Source organism: Sturnira hondurensis, unplaced genomic scaffold, assembly GCF_014824575.4.
Source record: "Sturnira hondurensis isolate 20B ecotype Veracruz unplaced genomic scaffold, ASM1482457v3 Scaffold0000256, whole genome shotgun sequence".
NCBI lineage: Eukaryota > Metazoa > Chordata > Mammalia > Chiroptera > Phyllostomidae > Sturnira > Sturnira hondurensis.
This window is the reverse complement of record NW_028072887.1, coordinates 2,216,732-2,234,829: the sequence shown is the minus strand read 5'-3', so window position 1 is coordinate 2,234,829 and position 18,098 is coordinate 2,216,732. Positions and strand designations below refer to the sequence as shown.

The 18,098-nt window shown below is 41.1% G+C and overlaps 1 protein-coding gene across 5 annotated transcripts in view; it reads left to right on the top strand.

Annotated features, from left to right (window-relative positions):
- The window catches only part of ZRANB3 (zinc finger RANBP2-type containing 3), a 244,418-nt gene extending 234,195 nt beyond the window's left edge, over window positions 1-10,223 (top strand). For 2 of the 5 annotated variants that reach the window (XM_037070527.1, XM_037070407.1), the window contains 2 exons: window positions 6,039-6,170; window positions 8,229-10,223. In XM_037070527.1, the coding sequence (XP_036926422.1) occupies window positions 6,039-6,170; window positions 8,229-8,327 (231 nt within the window). In that variant the 3' untranslated portion in view covers window positions 8,328-10,223. The remainder of the gene's footprint in view (window positions 1-6,038; window positions 6,171-8,228) is intronic. The other 3 variants (XM_037070237.1, XM_037070452.1, XM_037070316.1) reach the window with 2 other exon arrangements.
- The last annotated feature ends 7,875 nt before the right edge of the window (window positions 10,224-18,098 follow it).

The window sequence follows — 18,098 nt, the reverse complement described above, 5'->3', positions numbered from 1 at the left end:
TCCTTTTAACATTTTAATATGGGAATGTTCAAATATACAAAAGTAGAGAGAATAATGAACTCATACCCATCACCCAACTTGAACAGTTACTGACATTTTGCCTTCATTTTCATCAATCTCGTACCTCAATTCTTTTTTCTCACCCTTGGAATAACTTGAAAGCAAATTCTAGACAACATTTCATTTCATCCTCAAATACATTCATTCTGTATCTCTCACAGATAGAACTTCTCCCTCTGCCTGTCTTTGATTTATAGTCCTATACCCCCAATACCCATTATCTTACCCAACATAATTATAATTTCTTGATTTTAGTCATGCATATTTGGTTTCCCAGATTGTCTCAAAAATATCTTTTTTGTAGCTGTCTTATTCAAATTGGAACCCAGATATGACTCACACATTGCATTTAGTCATTGTGCTTCTTATCTCCCCTTTAATACACAAGGGGGTCCCCCCAAAACAAAATTTATTTATAAAAATTGCATATTTATTCTTACATGTTTAAATGTCAGCCACCTACAAAGTACTCTATATTTGATGCAATACACCTATCAAGATATTTTCTCCACTGATCAAATCAGTTTCTGAACTTGTCAATTTTGATGCCTTTTAATGCTTCTGTCATTTTTGTTACCTCTTCCATATTGGCCAAACATTTCCCTTTGAGAACATTTTTCATCTAGGGAAACAAACAAACAAAAAATAGCTTGGGGTGAGATCAGGTGTTAGGGAGGGGAGGGCATTGGGAGAGGGCCTACTGGTTTTGGTAAAAAACTGCCCAACATTTAGCGGATGTGAGCATGTGAGCTTGTAAATCACCCATCATGAAATGGACAAGCACATTGAGCCTTCAAAAAAAATTCACTAACAAGAGGCCAAACACACCCTCTCACAACAATGCCAGCTGTTACACTGGTACAGATGAATTTCTAGAGTACTCACCTAGCAGAAGCTTGTACTACAAGGTGCTTGCCCTCCAGGAGATAATTCTGGTTTCTTTTTTGCCCCGCCCCTCGTATATCACCCCATTCTTGTTTTACACCATTGATTGTTGGAGAAACTGGGCGATTGGCATGTAGGATTTTTCACATCCCGGACTTGTTCCCCTGTATTCTCATGGTATTATCTGACATGTTTCTCCGTCCCCCTGATTTCCAGAATAATGGTAATAAGATATAGAGGCCTAATTAGATTCTGATTAAATTACTGGGGAAAGAGACCTTAGCAGGTGACACATTGCATCAAGAAGTGCCCATGAGGACTCCCATCTGTTTCCATAGTGGCTGTACCACTTTATATTCCCACCAGCAGTTTACAAGGGGTCCTTTTTCTCCATGTCCCCAATAGTATTTTTTTAAATCCTCACCCAAGAATATGTTTTTGATTGATTTTAGAGAGGAAGAGGCCGGGGGGGAGGGGAGAGAAACATCCATGTGAAGGAGAAGCATCGGTTGCCTCCTACACCCACGCCACCTGGGAATCAAACCTACAACCTAGGTATGTCCCCTGACCAGAGATCAAACACCCAACTTTTTGGTGTGTGGGAAAATGCTCCAACCAACTAAGCCACCTGGTCAGGGCCCCAATAAATTTAACTTAAAACCCACCTATGGTCCAGTTGTTCCACTTTTCATGATATTAATATTGAGTGACAAAGAGCAAACAGATAACCTTAAAATGTAGTTCAGCACAATGCAAAGGCAACATATATGTTCATCTGTTGTAAAATATAATTTTACTGAAGCAATTTATGACAAAATATTATTTCTTTTTTTAAATATATTTTATTGATTATGCTATTACAGTTGTCCCATTCCCCTCCCTTTATCTATCCCCCTCCACCCTGCACACCCCCTCCCACCCACATTCCCCCACTTTAGTTCATGTCTGTGGGTCATACATATAAGTTCTTTGGCTTCTCTATTTCCCATACTATTCTTATCCTCCCCCTGTCTATTTTCTACCTACCATCTATGCTACTTATTCTCTGTACCTTTTCCCCCTCTCTCCCCTTCCCACTCCCCTGTTGATAACCCTCCATGTGATCTCCATTTCTGTCATTCTGGTCCTGTTCTAGTTGTTTGCTTAGTTTGTTTTTGTTTTTGTTCTTTTAGGTTCAGTTGATAGATGTGAGTTTGCTGTCATTTTACTGTTCATATTGTTGATCTTCTTTTTCTTAGATAAATCCCTCTAACATTTCATATAATAATGGGTCAGTAATGATGGACTCCTCTTACTTGACCTTATCTGGGAAGCACTTTTTCTACCCTTCCATTCTAAATGAAAGTTTTGCTGGACAGAGCAATCTTGGATGTAGGTCCTTGCCTTTCATGACTTGGAATACTTCTTTCCAGCCCTTTCTTGCCTGTAAGGTCTCTTTTGAGAAATCCGCTGACAGTCTGATGAGAACTCATTTGTAGGTGACTGTCCCCTTATCTCTTGCTGCTTCTAGGATTCTCTCCTTCATTTTAATCTTGGCTAATGTAATTATGATGTTCCTTGGTGTGTTCCTCCTCGGGTCCACCTTCTTTGGCACTCTCTGAGCTTCCTGGATTTCCTGGAAGTCTTATTTCCTTTGCCAGACTGGGGAAGTTCTCCTTTATTATTTGTTCAAATAAGTGTTCCACTTGTTGCTCTTCCTCTTCTGGTACCCCTATAATTCGGATGTTGGAACATTTAAAAACATCCTGCAGGTTCCTAAGCCTCTCCTCATTTTTTTGAATTCTTGTTTCTTCATTCTTTTCTGTTTGGTTGTTTCTTTCTTCCTTCTGGTCCACACCATTGATTAGAGTCCCAGTTTCTTTCCCATCACTATTGGTTTCCTGCACATTTTCCTGCATTTCACTTAGCGTAACCTTCATTTTTTTATCTAATTTGCAACCAAATTCAACCAATCCTGTGAGCATCCTGATTACCAGTGTTTTGAACTGTGCATCTGATAGGTTGGCTATCTCTTTGTCATTTATTTGTATTTTTTCTGGAGCTTTCATCTGCTTTCATTTGGGCCATTTTTTTGGTCTCAGGGTACCAGCTTTGTATAAGGGGTGGAGCCTTAGGTATTCATCAGGGCGCGACAACCCCAGTGGCTATGTTGTGAAGCTGTCTGTGGGGAAGGGGTCCAGAGGGAACAATGCCACTTGCTCCACTCTCTGCCAGATTTCAGTCACTTCCCCCACTACCCACAAGCAAAGTGGGCCCTTCTGGTGCTGATACCTGGGTGGGTGGGCTTGTATAGGTTCTAGGACCCTGTGGATCTCTCCAGTGAACTCTCCTGTGAAGCTGGGTGTTTCTCCTGCTGCTGCCTCAACCCCTGCAGGTTTTTAATTGGTTGTTTGAGGCTTTTATTTCCCTGCGTTGGGACTCCAGGTTGCAAATCTGCCTCACTCCTCAGTTGTTCCTCCTGGTTTACCTGCGCTCGAATGTGGGACCAACCACTCTACCAGCTGCTGTCTTGCCCACCCCAGTCCTCCACCACCACTTAGCCCAGAGTTCTCTCCTCCCAGCTGCCTCTCTCCACCCCTCCTACCAGTCTGGGTGGATGTTTCTTCTGTAACTCCTGGGTTGTGGACTTCCATACAATTTGATTTTCTGTCAGTTCTGGTTGTATTTTGTTTTTAAATTGTTGTCCTTTTGGTTGTGCAAGGCAGCAGTGTGTCTACCTGTGCCTCCATCTTTGCTGGTAGTCATGACAAAATATTTTTTATTGTTGTTCAATTACAGTTGTTCCAATTTTTCCCCTGTTGCTCTTTCCTGACCCACCCAACCCCTCCTTCCCTCAGTGAGTCCCCACCCTGTTGTCCATTACCAGGGGTTCCTTACTAGACCCTTCCCCTTCTTTCTCTGTTATCCCTCCCCCTGCTCCCCTCTGGTCATCATCAGTTTTTCTTAGACTCATTAATATTCACTTTGATTCCCAGAACTCAGCTGGATGTCTAATGTTGTGATCTAGTCAGTCTAAATTTCAAGCAAGTTATGTAATTTTATAGTTAGCTTAATTTTTTAAAAAAATCACTCCTCAGCCACTCTCTGCTCACTAAAATGTTAGATAAATTACTGCCAGTTAGTCAGATCATATATTTTTATTTACCTACTATTTCTGGATTATGACAGAATTAATTAATAAGCATTTCTACAAAGATGAATTAGCATGACTTTAAGAACTAGGGAAATACACTACTTTTTAAATGGCATCCTGAGTTCCTGAAACATCCTTTGGTCTCATTGTTGACGGGTATATTACACGCACCCCAGGGGTGCCACCCAGACTCTAGTTATTGTCTTCTGCCTTGGCAGAGGCTTCCAGAAGACACGCAATGAAAGAATTCAAGGACATCCTGAAAGCAGCCTGTCCAGGACTGCAGAAGGAACTTAATACACATAAAACAGAGTGCTCAGCCCTGGCTGGAGTAGCTCAGTGGATTGAGCACAGGCCTGCGAACAAAAGGATAGAGGTTTGATTCCTAGTCAGGGCACATGCCTGGGTTGCAGGCCAGTTCCCAGCAGGGGACTCATGAGAAGCAACCATACACTGATGTTTCTCTCCCTCTCTCCTTCCCTTCCCCTTTAAAGATAAATAAATAAAATATTGAAAAAAAAAGCCCTGGCTGGTATAGCTCAGTGGATTGAACTTGGGCCTGCGAACCACACAATTGCGGTTCGATTCCCAGTCAGGGCACATGCCTGGGTTGCAGGCCAGTTCCCAGCGGGGGACTCACGAGAGGCAACCATACATTGATACTTCTCTCCTTCTCTCCTTCCCTTCCCCTCTAAAAATTAATTAATTAAATCTTTTAAAAAAAACAGAGTGCTCAGAGGAGAGGGAGCACCACTGGGCTCAGGTGAGACTGGAGCAGTCCAAGAGGGAGTGACTCTTTCAAGAAGTGAATTTAGGATGTTGAAGACTGGCCCAAAATGATTTTTTAATTACTAGAAAGAAGAAAGGAACACTTTCTGGATCATAGAGTCTGTCAGAATATAGACTGTTCAAAGCAAAACAATTGGTTATGAAAGGTAGTACCAAAATGGATTTTTTTTCCCTAAGAGTTTGCCATTTGCTAGATGCCTAAGACTGCCATTTGTAGTTGCTTCTAACAATGCCAACCACTGCTGGACAAAGTCTGCTGCTCCAGCTTGCTGCCACTTGGGGCGTCCCTCAGGCCGGGCACCGTTAGCACGGCCCTGTGCCGTCCCAGGTCTGACAAGTTTCCTTAGAAGTGCTTCCGAACTACGACACAGGTTCCCACGGCTGTCTGCTATGAAGTTGGTTATAATGTCTTCCTTGTTTAGGACCAAAAAAAATAAAACCAACCTTCACACTCATCCTCATGATGTTTAAACAACTGCACATCTATACTGTGAGCTGGTTTTACTACCTTACGTAAAATGTTAAAATACTTTCCATTTGAATGTAGGTCATCATTGGTTAAATATAAAGTGTGTATATGTGGACTGGCCTAAATCATGCTTGCTTTAAATGGACATGTTTGTTTATTCAAAATATGCAACTTAAAGAAGTTTGTTCTAGAAATACTATACCAGTCCACATTACTTGGGAGATTCCCAGGTGAATAGCATAAAAATTCCAAGTGATAGCTATTAATATTAAACTTTCGTTGGTATAGTAACAATTGCATTTAGGTCAACAATTACAGATTGTTCCAGTCAGTAATATTCAGAACTTTTAAGTTACTAATCTGTTCTTACTCATTTCTCAGTTTTGTTTTAGTGACTATATAAAGTATCTCCAAAGTGCAGAAGCAACTGATTTTTCCCAATCTGTCAGTAGTGTTGGGATTTCATACCTGCTTGTAATTTTTCAAAATGGGTTAGGTAAGGGAAAAATAACTTTCAGGAACACATTTTATTGGTTTCAAATTGCTAACCTAAGGCTTTTCCCTATTCACAAAAAAAAGCTATGAAAAGACATTCTAATGTATTTTCCTGTGATTTTGCTGTGTAAACATGATTGCACAATGCAAAACCAACAGTTCCCACAGTCTATGTAAAAAGGTGCTGATCTTGTGTTCTTATTGCAGCTTAATGAAATGATAAGAAACCCAGGGGAAGGGCATTTCTGGCAGGTGGACCACATCAAGCCGGTGTTTGGTGGAGGAGGCCAGTGCTCCCTGGACAACCTGCAGACTCTCTGCACCGTCTGCCACAGAGAGGTCAGTGAGGCTCTCCGTCACATTCGACCCCATCCTGGGACGTAAATTACGCATCGTGCACACAGGCGTGGAAGATGCTGTCGGTGAATCCATATCCCTGGTTTGGGATCCAAAATGCGTTTTATTTCTTTCATCCCCTAACACTTTGCTTCCTCTCAAGGCCTAACTTCTCAATCACAGATGAAAATGAATACAGTGTACAATTTGCATATTTCTTGAAAAGACACAGACCATCAAACTGGAAGTTTGGTGAACTGGGGCAGTAACATATATTTGCATTTGCAGCTAAGGATATCCTTAAATGTCTAAGAACGTTAATAAATAATCTCTAGGACCAACTCAGTTCAACATTGCAAACAGTACATTCCTAGCCAAAGTATGAAATCCATTAACCTTGGCACATCTTTGAGCAATTACTTGTTGCTTAAAACAAGAGGAAAAAAATGGCACAGTAACCCTGACCAGCTTGCTCAGTGGGTTGGGCATCATCCCGAAAAGCCTGGGCACATGCCTGGGCTGCAGGTTCGGTCCCTGGTCGGGGCATGTAGGGAAGCACCCTGTTGGTGTTTCTCTCTCATGTTGATGCTTCTCTCCCTCTCTCCCTCCCTTCCCTTCTCTTTAAAAATAAATAAAATCTTTATTTAAAAATGACATAGTATTGTTTATCAACTAGGATGAAGTTTTAACAGCCAGCCCAGCAAAAGGAAGTCGTATCTGCCCATTGAGATAGTATTAAAAAGAAGCATATATTCAATATGCAAGTCAGTATCTAATGTTTTTCTTTTTTCACTTAGGGCAGACTTAAGCATTTTCTCATGTTTCTATAATAAGCATTCACAATGTTTATTGTCTAAAATGGCTGCACATTATTCTGTTGAGTAGATCTGTACCATAGCTTTTTTAGCCATTCCCACACTGATGAACATTAAAGTTATTTATTCTTTTTAGTTCTTATACATAATGTTGCCAAGCACATTTTTTTATGTTTTGAGGTCATTCCTTAAGATAGATTCTCAGATCTAAAATATCAGTAAGTCAAGTGTGGTTATTTTTGAGGCTGGTATTTTTATCTCCAAGCTGTTTTCCAAAGGTTTACACTGTCAGGCTGCTCCCTGGTGTCAGTGAGGGAGAGCGCTCGTTTAACTGCGTTCATTGGTGCCCATGCGGTGGGAGAATGGCCACCACCGTTTTGCTTACTAAGGACCCTGCTGTTCATGAAAATGTCAATCAATTGTGCTTATAGTGTTGAGGTCTCTTCAGATCCTTTGCTAATATTCATATTGTATGAGCATTTTCTTAGCCTTTTAATATTTTAGACTCCTCTCTTTACAAATATAATTTTTACATAAATAGGATTATGTCATATAGTCATGAGTTTTGTTTTTAGTTTGAACACTCTTTGCTTTCCTCACCTTTCTACCTGGATCACTTCAAATGTACGTGGACTCCAGTGTAGGAAATGTCTTCTGATTTCTCACCTGTTCACATTGCTGGCATATTTAAGACCAATAAGAGAATTAAGATATAGCAAAATAAAATGCTACCCTTTCTGTAACTTTTCAAATTCTCATGAAAAATTTTATTTGTGGGTTTGGCAGAATTCAGTTCTTTTCTATCTCATTTGGTTTTTCTGCATTGGTTTGGCTGTTGGGTTGGGAATTCCAAAGAAGAAGGAGGAGGTGAGCCTTGTATGCACTGCATTCTGGAAAATTCCAAAAGCCTTTCAGACTCCCACTTGGATAAGGAGAATCGTAGCCTCCTCCCCTCGACCTCAGCTGAGGGACTCACAGATCTCACTGGGTAGCAAGACATCCCCCAAAGCCATGTGTTTTCTCCTCAGCATCTGGTCTTAAGTGAACCCAGGGTGTCGGGGCCTCAGCAGAGCCACTTGGGTCCTCTGCTTGTGGTCGGGTAACCCCCGATGGCAAAGCACTGGTAAGTGGGTGTGGGGATAATGTAGTTTTTTCCAGACTAGCAGAGTAAAAAGAGTTTTTGACTTTCTATAGCTAGTACTTTTTCCCCAACATGTGAACACATTCCTATTTTTTTACCTTTTAGAGAACTGCAAGACAAACTAAGGAAAGGAGCCAGGTGAGAAGACAATCTCTGGCAGCAAAGCACGGATCCGATATCACGCGATTTTTGGTGAAGAAATGAAGTATAAAAATCTGGAATGGATGACAAATGGTTATCATGTGGAGGAATGTAACTCAAGTTTTTTCGTGTTTATCTAATATTTTAAGAGTGGAAATTTGCAGCCAATCAAGGATTCAACTTCCCTTTTCATATTAAATGCTTTTAGTGTTCACTGCCTTTTTAAAGTACTTAACAGAAATCCTGAGGTGTAGTACTAAATATAGTGATCTTCTCAATTTCATACAGACTCTCAATTATGTCTCAGTAAGGTTTTGTTAAGCCCTCATTTCCCCTTACTATACCTTAATCATGGTATTATGCAAAGATGGTATTTGAAAAATATAGTCTCAATTACTTGCAACTGCTACTGGATTAGGATTGGTTCTGGACTGCTGTGCATACAAAATGGAACATTGCAAAACCATAAGGGAAATTTGGGAAGCGAATCATCATTGTTCACGAATACTGGGTGCAGCGTGGTGGGCCTGCTTAGTATGCGAGAGACTCTTGTTCACTAAATGCCTCCAGAAAGGGCTCGGGATACACATTTTGAGTGTTTCTTTTTTGTTGTATTTCTTAGCCAGCTGTCTTTATTGAAACAAATGCTTTTGAAAATAAGCTAATTGGACCCCTGCTGTTTGTGGACAATTCAGGAATCTTGGGTAAAATAATTATTTAAAATATTTAAAACTAAAAGCATAAAATATAAAATACCACTTCAACTTCAATTATTAGTTCTCATGCATAAAACTACACTGGCTGTAAAAGCACCTTTTGTGTCCTGGTTATCGCTTTTTGTTTTTAAAATTCTGTCTTATTAAAAGTGTATTCCTGGTACCTGATTTAAAAGAAGTGATGGTAATTAAACACTTTATATTAAAGCATGATCAGACTGAGATTTGTGTTTAGAAATAAAATGTAATGATATAAAAAAGTAGAAGGATGATGAGATAAAACCAGAGCACAGTCCTGTAATATATCAGAGTCATGAATGCAGAGAATCAGAACTACACAAAATACAGGTTCAAGGAAGAATTACATTCACAAAAGACCTGCTTATAAATACTGTATGGATGCAACCTTATTAGTGACTCTCCAGTTTTAATCAGTATCTTATGTTTTACAATGTAGATGACTTGTTTTTAGAAAGACTATACACATGAATTTTCCTTTTAGAGTTTTTATTAAGTTTATAACTTTCACTGTATAAGATCAACGAGTATTGTTTATTTTACAAATTAGGTTGGGCTTTCTTTGGCCTTTTTTCTGTTTTGTTGGTCAGCCTCTTTAAAGATTTCTGCCTCATTGCCAGGGTAACCTAGGATTCCTCACAGTTGAGAGCTAAGAGATCTTCACACTGCTTTTCCTGCAGCGTAGCGTGTTTGCAAATGAGACTTTGGTCTTAAGTAGGTCAGGTTTGAGTGGCGCTTGCTCTTTAGAGCAAACTAAGGTGGTGGTTCTGGGGAGCACATTCTCAGATGTAGGAACTATGTGATGATTTGAGGTGAAATGACCCATGAAGGTGGTCTACTCTTGGCCAGATTTCAAAAATTCAAATTAAAAACATTGAAAAAAATATGGATAAATTTAACCAAGGAGGTGAAAGATCTGTATACTGACACTATAGACTTTAATGAAAGAAACTGAAGAAGATGTAAATGAATGGAAAGATATTTTGTGTTCATGGATCTGAATAATTGTTAAAGTAGCTGTATTACTCAAATAAATCTACTGATTTAATGCAATCCATATCAAAATTATAATGTAATTTTTTATAAAAATAGAGAAAAATCCTAAAATTTGTATGGAACTACAGGAGACACGCTGATAGCCAAGGCAATCTTGAGAAAGAAGAATGAAGCTGGGGACATCATGCTCTCTGCTTTCAAAACTATATTACAGAGCTATAGTAATCAAAACATTATGGTATTGGCATAAAACTGATGTGTAGACCAGTGGAACAGAATAAGCCCAGAAATAAACCCATGCATATATACTCAACAGATTTTCAGCCAAGAAGCCAAGAATATACAATAGGAAAAGGATAGTTTCTTCAATACAGTGTTGGGAGAACTAGATAACCACATGCAAAAAGAATAAAACTGGCCCCTATTTTATACCATACACACAATTCAAGACCTGAACATTAAACCTGAAAGCATAAAACTCCTAGATGAAAACATAGGATCAAGCTCCTTGACTTCTGCCTGGGCTATAATTTTTTCTTAATCTGACTACAAAAGCAAAAATAAACAAGTGAGACTACATCAGACTGAAAAGCTTTTGCACAGCAAAGGAAATTGTTGACAAAATGAAAAAACAATCATACTGTATCTTTAGGACTATAAGACGCATCTAGGTTTTAGAGAAGGAAAATAGGAAAAAAATTTTTGAAGCAAAAAATGTAAAATATTTAATAACCTGTGACCCCACTCCACTGTCACACCCCTCCACAGCGAGCCTACATTTGGACTATAAGACGCATCCTCATTTTCCTCCCAAATTGGGGGGGTGCATCTTACAGCCCAAAAATACGGTATGTAATGGTAGAAAGCATTTGTAAAACACATATCCAGTAAGAGGTTAATATCCAATATAGATGAGAAACTCACACAACTCAGTAGCAAAAAAACAATCACTAATCATCGTGGAAATTCGAATCAAAACCCACAGTGAGATACCATTTCATTCCTGTTACAATAACCATTGTCAAAAAGACAAGAGAAAACAAATGTTGGAACGGGTGTGGAGAAAAGGGAACCCTTGTGCACTGTTGATGGGAATGTAAACTGATGCAGCCACTGTAGAAAATAGTATGGTGGTTCTTCAAGAATTAAAAATAGAACTACCTTAAGATCCAGCAGCCCCACTTCTAGCTATACGTGCATGGGAAAACGAAAGCAATGGTCTCGAAGGGACATCTGTACTGCCATGCTCAGGGCAGCATTATTCACAGTAGCTAAGGCATGGAAACAAGTGTCTTGTCAACGGATAAATGGATAAAACAGCAGATGTATATAGTATATTTTTCAGCTTGAAAAAAGAAGGAAATCCTGCAGCTTGCTACAACATGGAATTGGAGGGCATTATACTAAATGAAGTAAGGCAAATAAAGAAAGACGAATGCTACCTGGCATCACAGGTGGAATGGTTAAAAAAAAAAAAGAACTTATAAAATAGGAGAAAAATGGTTACCAGGGACTGGGAGGTGAGGGAGTAGGGGGCATTTAATAAAAAGGTGCAAACTTTCAGTTATGAGATGAATGTGGTCTGAAGATTAATATATAACATGGTGACTATAGTTGATGTTTTGTATAATTAAAATTCACTAAGAGTAGAACATACATGTTCTCCCCTCCCTAAAAATAGAAGTATGTGCGGTGATGAAAGTGTTAATTAGCTAGTGGTCATTTTTTACATTGTATCAAACGATCACATTGTACACTTTAAACGTCTTACAATTTTACTTGTCAATTAGACCTCAATAAAGTGGAAAGAAAAACACTGTGAGGAACCATGAACATTTGCCATACAGGATCTTGACTGACCCAACCCCATGCCTCCCTGCCTTGTCTCAGAGCTTCGTGTCCTGCCTCCCCTCTCAACCCCGCTTTGACCTACTTTACTTGAGGGATGCACTGAGACAAAGCATTCTGGCTGAATTCATGGCTGAAAATAAAGGTAGACAGATCGATAATAGCAAAGACCTCAGAAGGTAAATAAATACTGCAGGGACATTCTAAGGAGGTTGCTCTTTCGTCCTCGCAGCGTGAAAGAGAAGCTGCCCTCTGTGGATTGCAAGTGGAAAGTTCCAACAGAGGGCACGAATGGGGTCAGGGCAAGCCGCGGACTCTGCGGCAGAAAGAAGTGCCCAGTGCCCTACCCCCACCCCCACCCCCGGGAACAAAACCACTGCTTCCACACAGGAAATGAAGATAAAGTGAGAAACAAAGGGGTGTTGGTGACACGGAGGAGGGGGGCCCAGCTCCAAAAAGCCTCCGAGAAGTTACCAGATGCAGTTTAGGCTTAGAAAAGGAAAGACCGTTTCCAGGGAACAGAACTGGAAATGGAGAGTGGGGGATGACAGTTTGCAATATGGGAGCTATGAAAAGACGCCGGAGCTGAGAGATGCGGTTGTGCTTGTCAGCTAGGCTGTGTCCTCACCCCCGCTTGTGGGGTTCAGGCCACTTTAGACAGAGGGCAAGGACTTCCTGAGCAGGGTGGCTTAGACCCCCACACCATGCATGCCCAGCGTCAGCCTGGCCTTCCTGCCTGTTCACAGCCACTGAGGGCCAGTGATCTCCAGAAACTCTGAGGAACGACAAAGTTGCTCTTAGCAGCCCCCTGAGCTGTAGGGGAGATCTCATTTGGAATTCCTAAAGAAACCCACTCTGAGCATTAATCACAGCCTGAGGTGCGTTTCTTGGGGAGGTAGATTTTCCTGTGACAAATAACTACCATTTTACATTTTCTGAACTGTTGATGGGGAAAAGCATTTTCTGCCCATGTGTCTTACTAATAAATCTTCAGATCCTTGAGTGCAACATTTAAAATACTGTTTCTCTGGAAATAAAAGCATGAAGCACTCTAAATTATATGTCTAAGCAGTCAACATCCTTGAGCTCTTCAGAGCACAGTAGAAAAATTGTGTTTACTTAAGGGCTATAGAACTGTGAACATCAAACATCAAAAATAGGTGGTGGAAATACTGTCTCACTTTGTGTTGCATATTATTAACCTGTCTCTCATTCTACCTTTGGTTCTTTTAAACTGGAAAATTTTAAGTTCCTATTCACTACACAGATTTATTTGAATGACCAATGCCTAGAAAAATGTACCATCTCTTGAGTTTGTCAGTTGCTTTATATTGGTGAGGGTGTTTTGCCACCCTGGTTGTATTTCTATTTGCTATGGAGAAAGGTCACCGGTATTGAAATGCATTCTGGGTTCTGCTCTAACAGCTTTTCTCCTAGCTCTCTGCTACTAAGTTGTGCTATCTCATTAGTAAATGCTAAGTTTTTTTTTCCTAGAAACTATCAAGTGGAACACCTTAAAAATATTGCTAATTAGCCCTGGCTGGTGCAGTTCAGTGGACTGAGTGCCAACCTGTGAACCCGAGTCTCTGGTTCGATTCCCAGTCAGGGCATATGCCTGGGTTGCGGGCCCGGTCCACAGTAGGGGGCACATGAGAGGCCATCACACACTGATGTTTCTCTCCCTCTCTTTCTCCCTTCCCCTCTCTCTAAAAATAAATAAATAAAATCTGTAAAAATATATTAATTATTCTGCATTTCCTAAAATGCTTGTATTTCATAGTCTCTCTGCTCTTACACATTTACCTTCCCTACATCAGAGTTCACCACATTACAGAAACCCCAAATACCCATATCTATGTGGCAGCTAAGGTCATTTTAGGAAGGATCTTTTTTTTTTGTTTCAATCATCACCCAAGGATATGTCCACTGATTTGAGAAAGAGTAAGGGAGAGAGAGAAAAACATTGACGTGAAAGAGAAATATCGATTGGCTGCCTCCCCACATACCCTGCAGTGGGGCAGGGGTTTGACCTGCAACCCAGGTATGTGCCCTGGCCGGGATCAAACCCGCAACCTTTTGGTAGGTATACGGGACAATGCTCCAACCAAACCACGTGGCCAGGTCAGGCTTAAGAAAGATCTTAATACAATTTTGACAAACCTATAAAACGAGCTTAAAAAAATACAATTACAGTGCTTGACCCTAGCAAGTTCTCAGCACATTGGTCTGCATAGATTCTAGCTTAAGTAGCCCCACACACAGCACAGTCATCTTGGTCCTAACTCCAGATTGCTGCCCTTCACCTTGAGAGCCACCTGTGCCATCCCACAAAATGTTTTACCCACTTTCCACACAGCACTTCTTTTCAGTACAGTGTCTTAACTCATGCCTCAGCTTTCATCAAACAAGTATTTAAACAGACATACATGAAATATTGCTATGCCATTGTTCTGCTATTGTTTTGAAAGCTGCTGTTAGGAGAATTGAGGAGGAGGATTATTAATGGCGCTCTCCACACATCAAATTGGGAAGCACTTGAGAAATGAGGCTGAGAGTCATCTGAGTTAATGAAGTAGGGAGAGCACGGCGTGGATCTACTCCTCAGTCAGGCTAACACTTGCAGCCCCCGTGTCCAGGTCAGCACCCTCAGCAGCCCTGCTGTGCAAAGCAGGAGGCTGATCTATCCTGTGAAACCCCGTCCCACAGCCACTTGGCCTCATCTTGGGGTCGGTGAGAGAAGGATCCTCCAGGCCTTTCTTTAGGGCTTGTGTCCTTAGCTCATACAAGTGGCAGAGTAGAAAGCCCCAGTCTTGGAGACAGGCAGATCAGAGAGACAAGAGGGGGCAGGCACTTTCTCCTCTGTGCCTTCTCTGAAATTTTCCAGGGGCTTCAGTTACTGTCCCTCCTTCGGAGCAGAGGGACTAAGGGGGCAGAGAGAAATCAGGTGTTTTCCCTTTTAGAAAAACTTGAGGAGTGAGGAATGGGTCATGTTTCATCACTGTACGCCTTTTTTCTTACATGAGGAAAGGATAAAATTAGCTCCTAATGAATGTTATCCTGTCCCAGAACTGGAAATATATTCATGGGTTCCTAAACTCCCCAGGGGCATTGGAAGCCACCTGCCACCCGAAATCCATGCATGCCCTTTGTCCAGCCTGATGTGTGTCTCTGAGACCCATTTGACTGACCTGTGGCTACAGCGGCTCACAGGTCAGAATGACACACTTTAGGTGGTATTGACATCTTAACAGTCAAGTCTTCCAACTCATCAATACAAATTTTTGTTTATGTCTTCTTTAATTTCTTTGAGCAAAGTTTATAATTTTTAGCTTACAATTCTTTCCCTGGTTAATTCTTTATATTTTATTCTTTTTAATTTATCATAATTGGGACTATTTTTACATTTGCTTTTCAGATTATTCATTTTAGTATATAGAAATGCACGGATTTTTGCAAGTTGATCTTGTATCCTGCATCTTTGCTGTATTTATTTATTGGCTCTAACAGTTTTGTGTGTGTGTGTGTAATCTAGGACTTTTTTACATGTAAAATCATGTCATCTGCAAACAGATAATTTTACTTTTTCCTTTCCAATATGGATGCCTTTTATTTCCTTGTCTTGGCTAATTGCTCTGGCTAGAATTTTCAATATTCTATTGAATACAAATGCCAGAATTAACATATCTTATTCCTGACCTTAGAAAAAAAGGTTTCAGCCTTTCACCATTAAGTATGATGTTACCTGTAGGGCTTTTCATATATGGTCTTTGCTATTTTACGTTGAGATAGTTTCCTTCTATTCCTAGTTTGTTGAAGTGTTCTTGTGAGGATTCTAAATTTGTCAGATGGTTTTTCTGTGCCAATTGAGATGATCATGTAGTTTTTGTCCTTCATCCTGGTAATGTGGTGCAATGATAATTGTATGTCGAACCATCCTTGCATTTAAAGAATAAATTCCACTTGATCATGGTGTGTAATTCTTTTAATACACTGAGGAATTTGGTTTGCTAGTATTTTGTTGAGAATTTTTGCATCAGTTTGCAACATTACACCTTAAGGAACTAGAAAGAGGAATGTAATGTCCCCTGGCTGGTGTGGCTCAGTGGATTGAGTGCCAGCCTCCAAACCAAAGGGTTCCTTGGTTTCATTCCCAGTCAGGGCACACACCTGGGTTGCAGGCCAGGTCCCCTGTAGTGGACGCACGAGAGACAACCACACATTGATGTTTCTCTCCCTCTCTTCCCCTCTCTCTAAAAATAAATAAATAAAATACTTTTTTTTAAAGTTCACTAATGTCCTCTTTCTAAGCCAGGTTTCAAGTCACAGGTAATCATCACCACCTTTTGTACCTTCTAACACACACATATTTGGAAGTCTGAAATATTTTGTAATAAAAATGGTATATAACTTAGGCAAAAGAAATATTAGTAAATGTACTTTTATGTTGACTCTTCCTTCCTCTTTTTCACTTAATAGTTATATGTAGTGCAAGGGTTTGATGGATGAAAGAAAGAATGGTGCCCCTCAGGAGTGTGCAGAAAGAACAGCAGGTTCAAAGAGTTTGCCCATCTGCTGCCCAATGTATTAAAACACCATGGCCTCCTCTGTGCTAACCTGAAGTAATTCATTAGATGAACTAGCACAGAGCCTGTGAAGGGCTGGGTGAGTGTATTTGGGGGTAGCGTGCAAGAGTGGGGTGTATAAGGAGCGGGCCTGACCAGTTGGTGAACTGAATGACCAGTTTAGATGGGTGGGTGCGATTCCCAATGAGCAGGATTTCAAATTATGCTTCACCCATTATTGAAAACCAGCCCTGAATCTTAGAAATTGTATAGCAAAGAAAAGGCAGACGTCATCTAATTTTCCACCGGAACTGGGACGTTTCCTGCTCGCCCTGTTCAGGAGCACTTGGTGGCATGGAAGTGTTACCGAACAAGGGTCCGAGGGGGGGCAATACTTGGCCCACCGAGGGATGCCAAAAACTGCTACAGAAAACAGGGGCCTGGAACTGGACGGTTGGTCAGCAGCTCCGCCCAGGAGGATGAGTTGTGAGGCCCAAGGCGACCTTCAGAATTGATGCCAGCAACGTCAGGGCCTATTCCCATCCTCTCTCCAAATCAGTAATGTTACAGAACAGGACCAAGTAGGGGGTATGATATACTATTACTAAAAGGACCCCAGACTAGGTTCGCTATGGCCACTGCCAGAGGAAAGACATCTCTCAATGCCAGAGATTTGTGAAAAGGAAAGGAAGTATTTGTTTAAAAGCTATACAGATTTAGAGAAGTGGCTAAGTGTCTCATTAAAATATTAGAGTCCTATAGAATCCCACAGATGCACAGTCCTTCTGATACAGGGTGCAGACGGGGGTGGGGGGGTGGGGGCAGAAAAAAGATTTGGAATGGTGTCCAGAACTCAAAGTGTATAGGAATATTGGAGGAAATATTAAGATGTCCTCACCCCCCCAGGTGTCAGTTGGGGGAGAGGACAAATGGAGCAGGGCCTTTGAGAGCTGTTTTGCATAGCAACAGTTTTGCAGCTAACCTCTGGAATGGTTATTTAACATATCTATAATGTTTAACAGGTTTCATAGATATGTTAAATAACTGTGGCCAAGTTTTGAGCCAGGGAGAAGGGAGTGGCTTCTACCCAGGATGGAACTGGGGGCTGATCCTCTAAGACGGTGCCTGCGTGAGAGCCAGGTGGCTTTAGCAGAGTGAGGACCCTCTCTTGGCCAGGTGGGGGGAAAGCCACGCTGTTTTGGAAAGATGTAGACCCCTGTAGCCATTAGGAGAGAGAGCCATGTGGTTTCAACAGAGTAAAGACCTCCTCTTGCCCAGGTGAAGAAGAAAGACAGGCGCTTTTGGTGGAGTGCAGACCCCTGCAGCCTTGGTAGAAGAGGCCCACGTGGCTTTGGGGTGCTCCCTTTGGTGAGTGGCCTGGAAAGCAGGAGAGACTTTGACTGGAACTTGGTACAAAGAACTCTTGCCAGTGGAAGGTGCCGCATGACTTTGGATTAATTGGAGGTACTGCTTGGACAGGTGACACAGCTCACAGTACCAGTGACCTGAAAAACAGACGCGTGCTCTCTTCCTGATTTACGGTACCCAGAGTTGGGACAGTGGGAGAAGGGAGCGCTGTGTGTGTGTGTGTGTGTGTGTAGGTATATACCCTAAAGGACTTTGGTATTTTAAGGAAGGCATTAGACCTGAATAGCATTAAATAAACTTTTCATTTCCTTTTCACAAATCTCTGG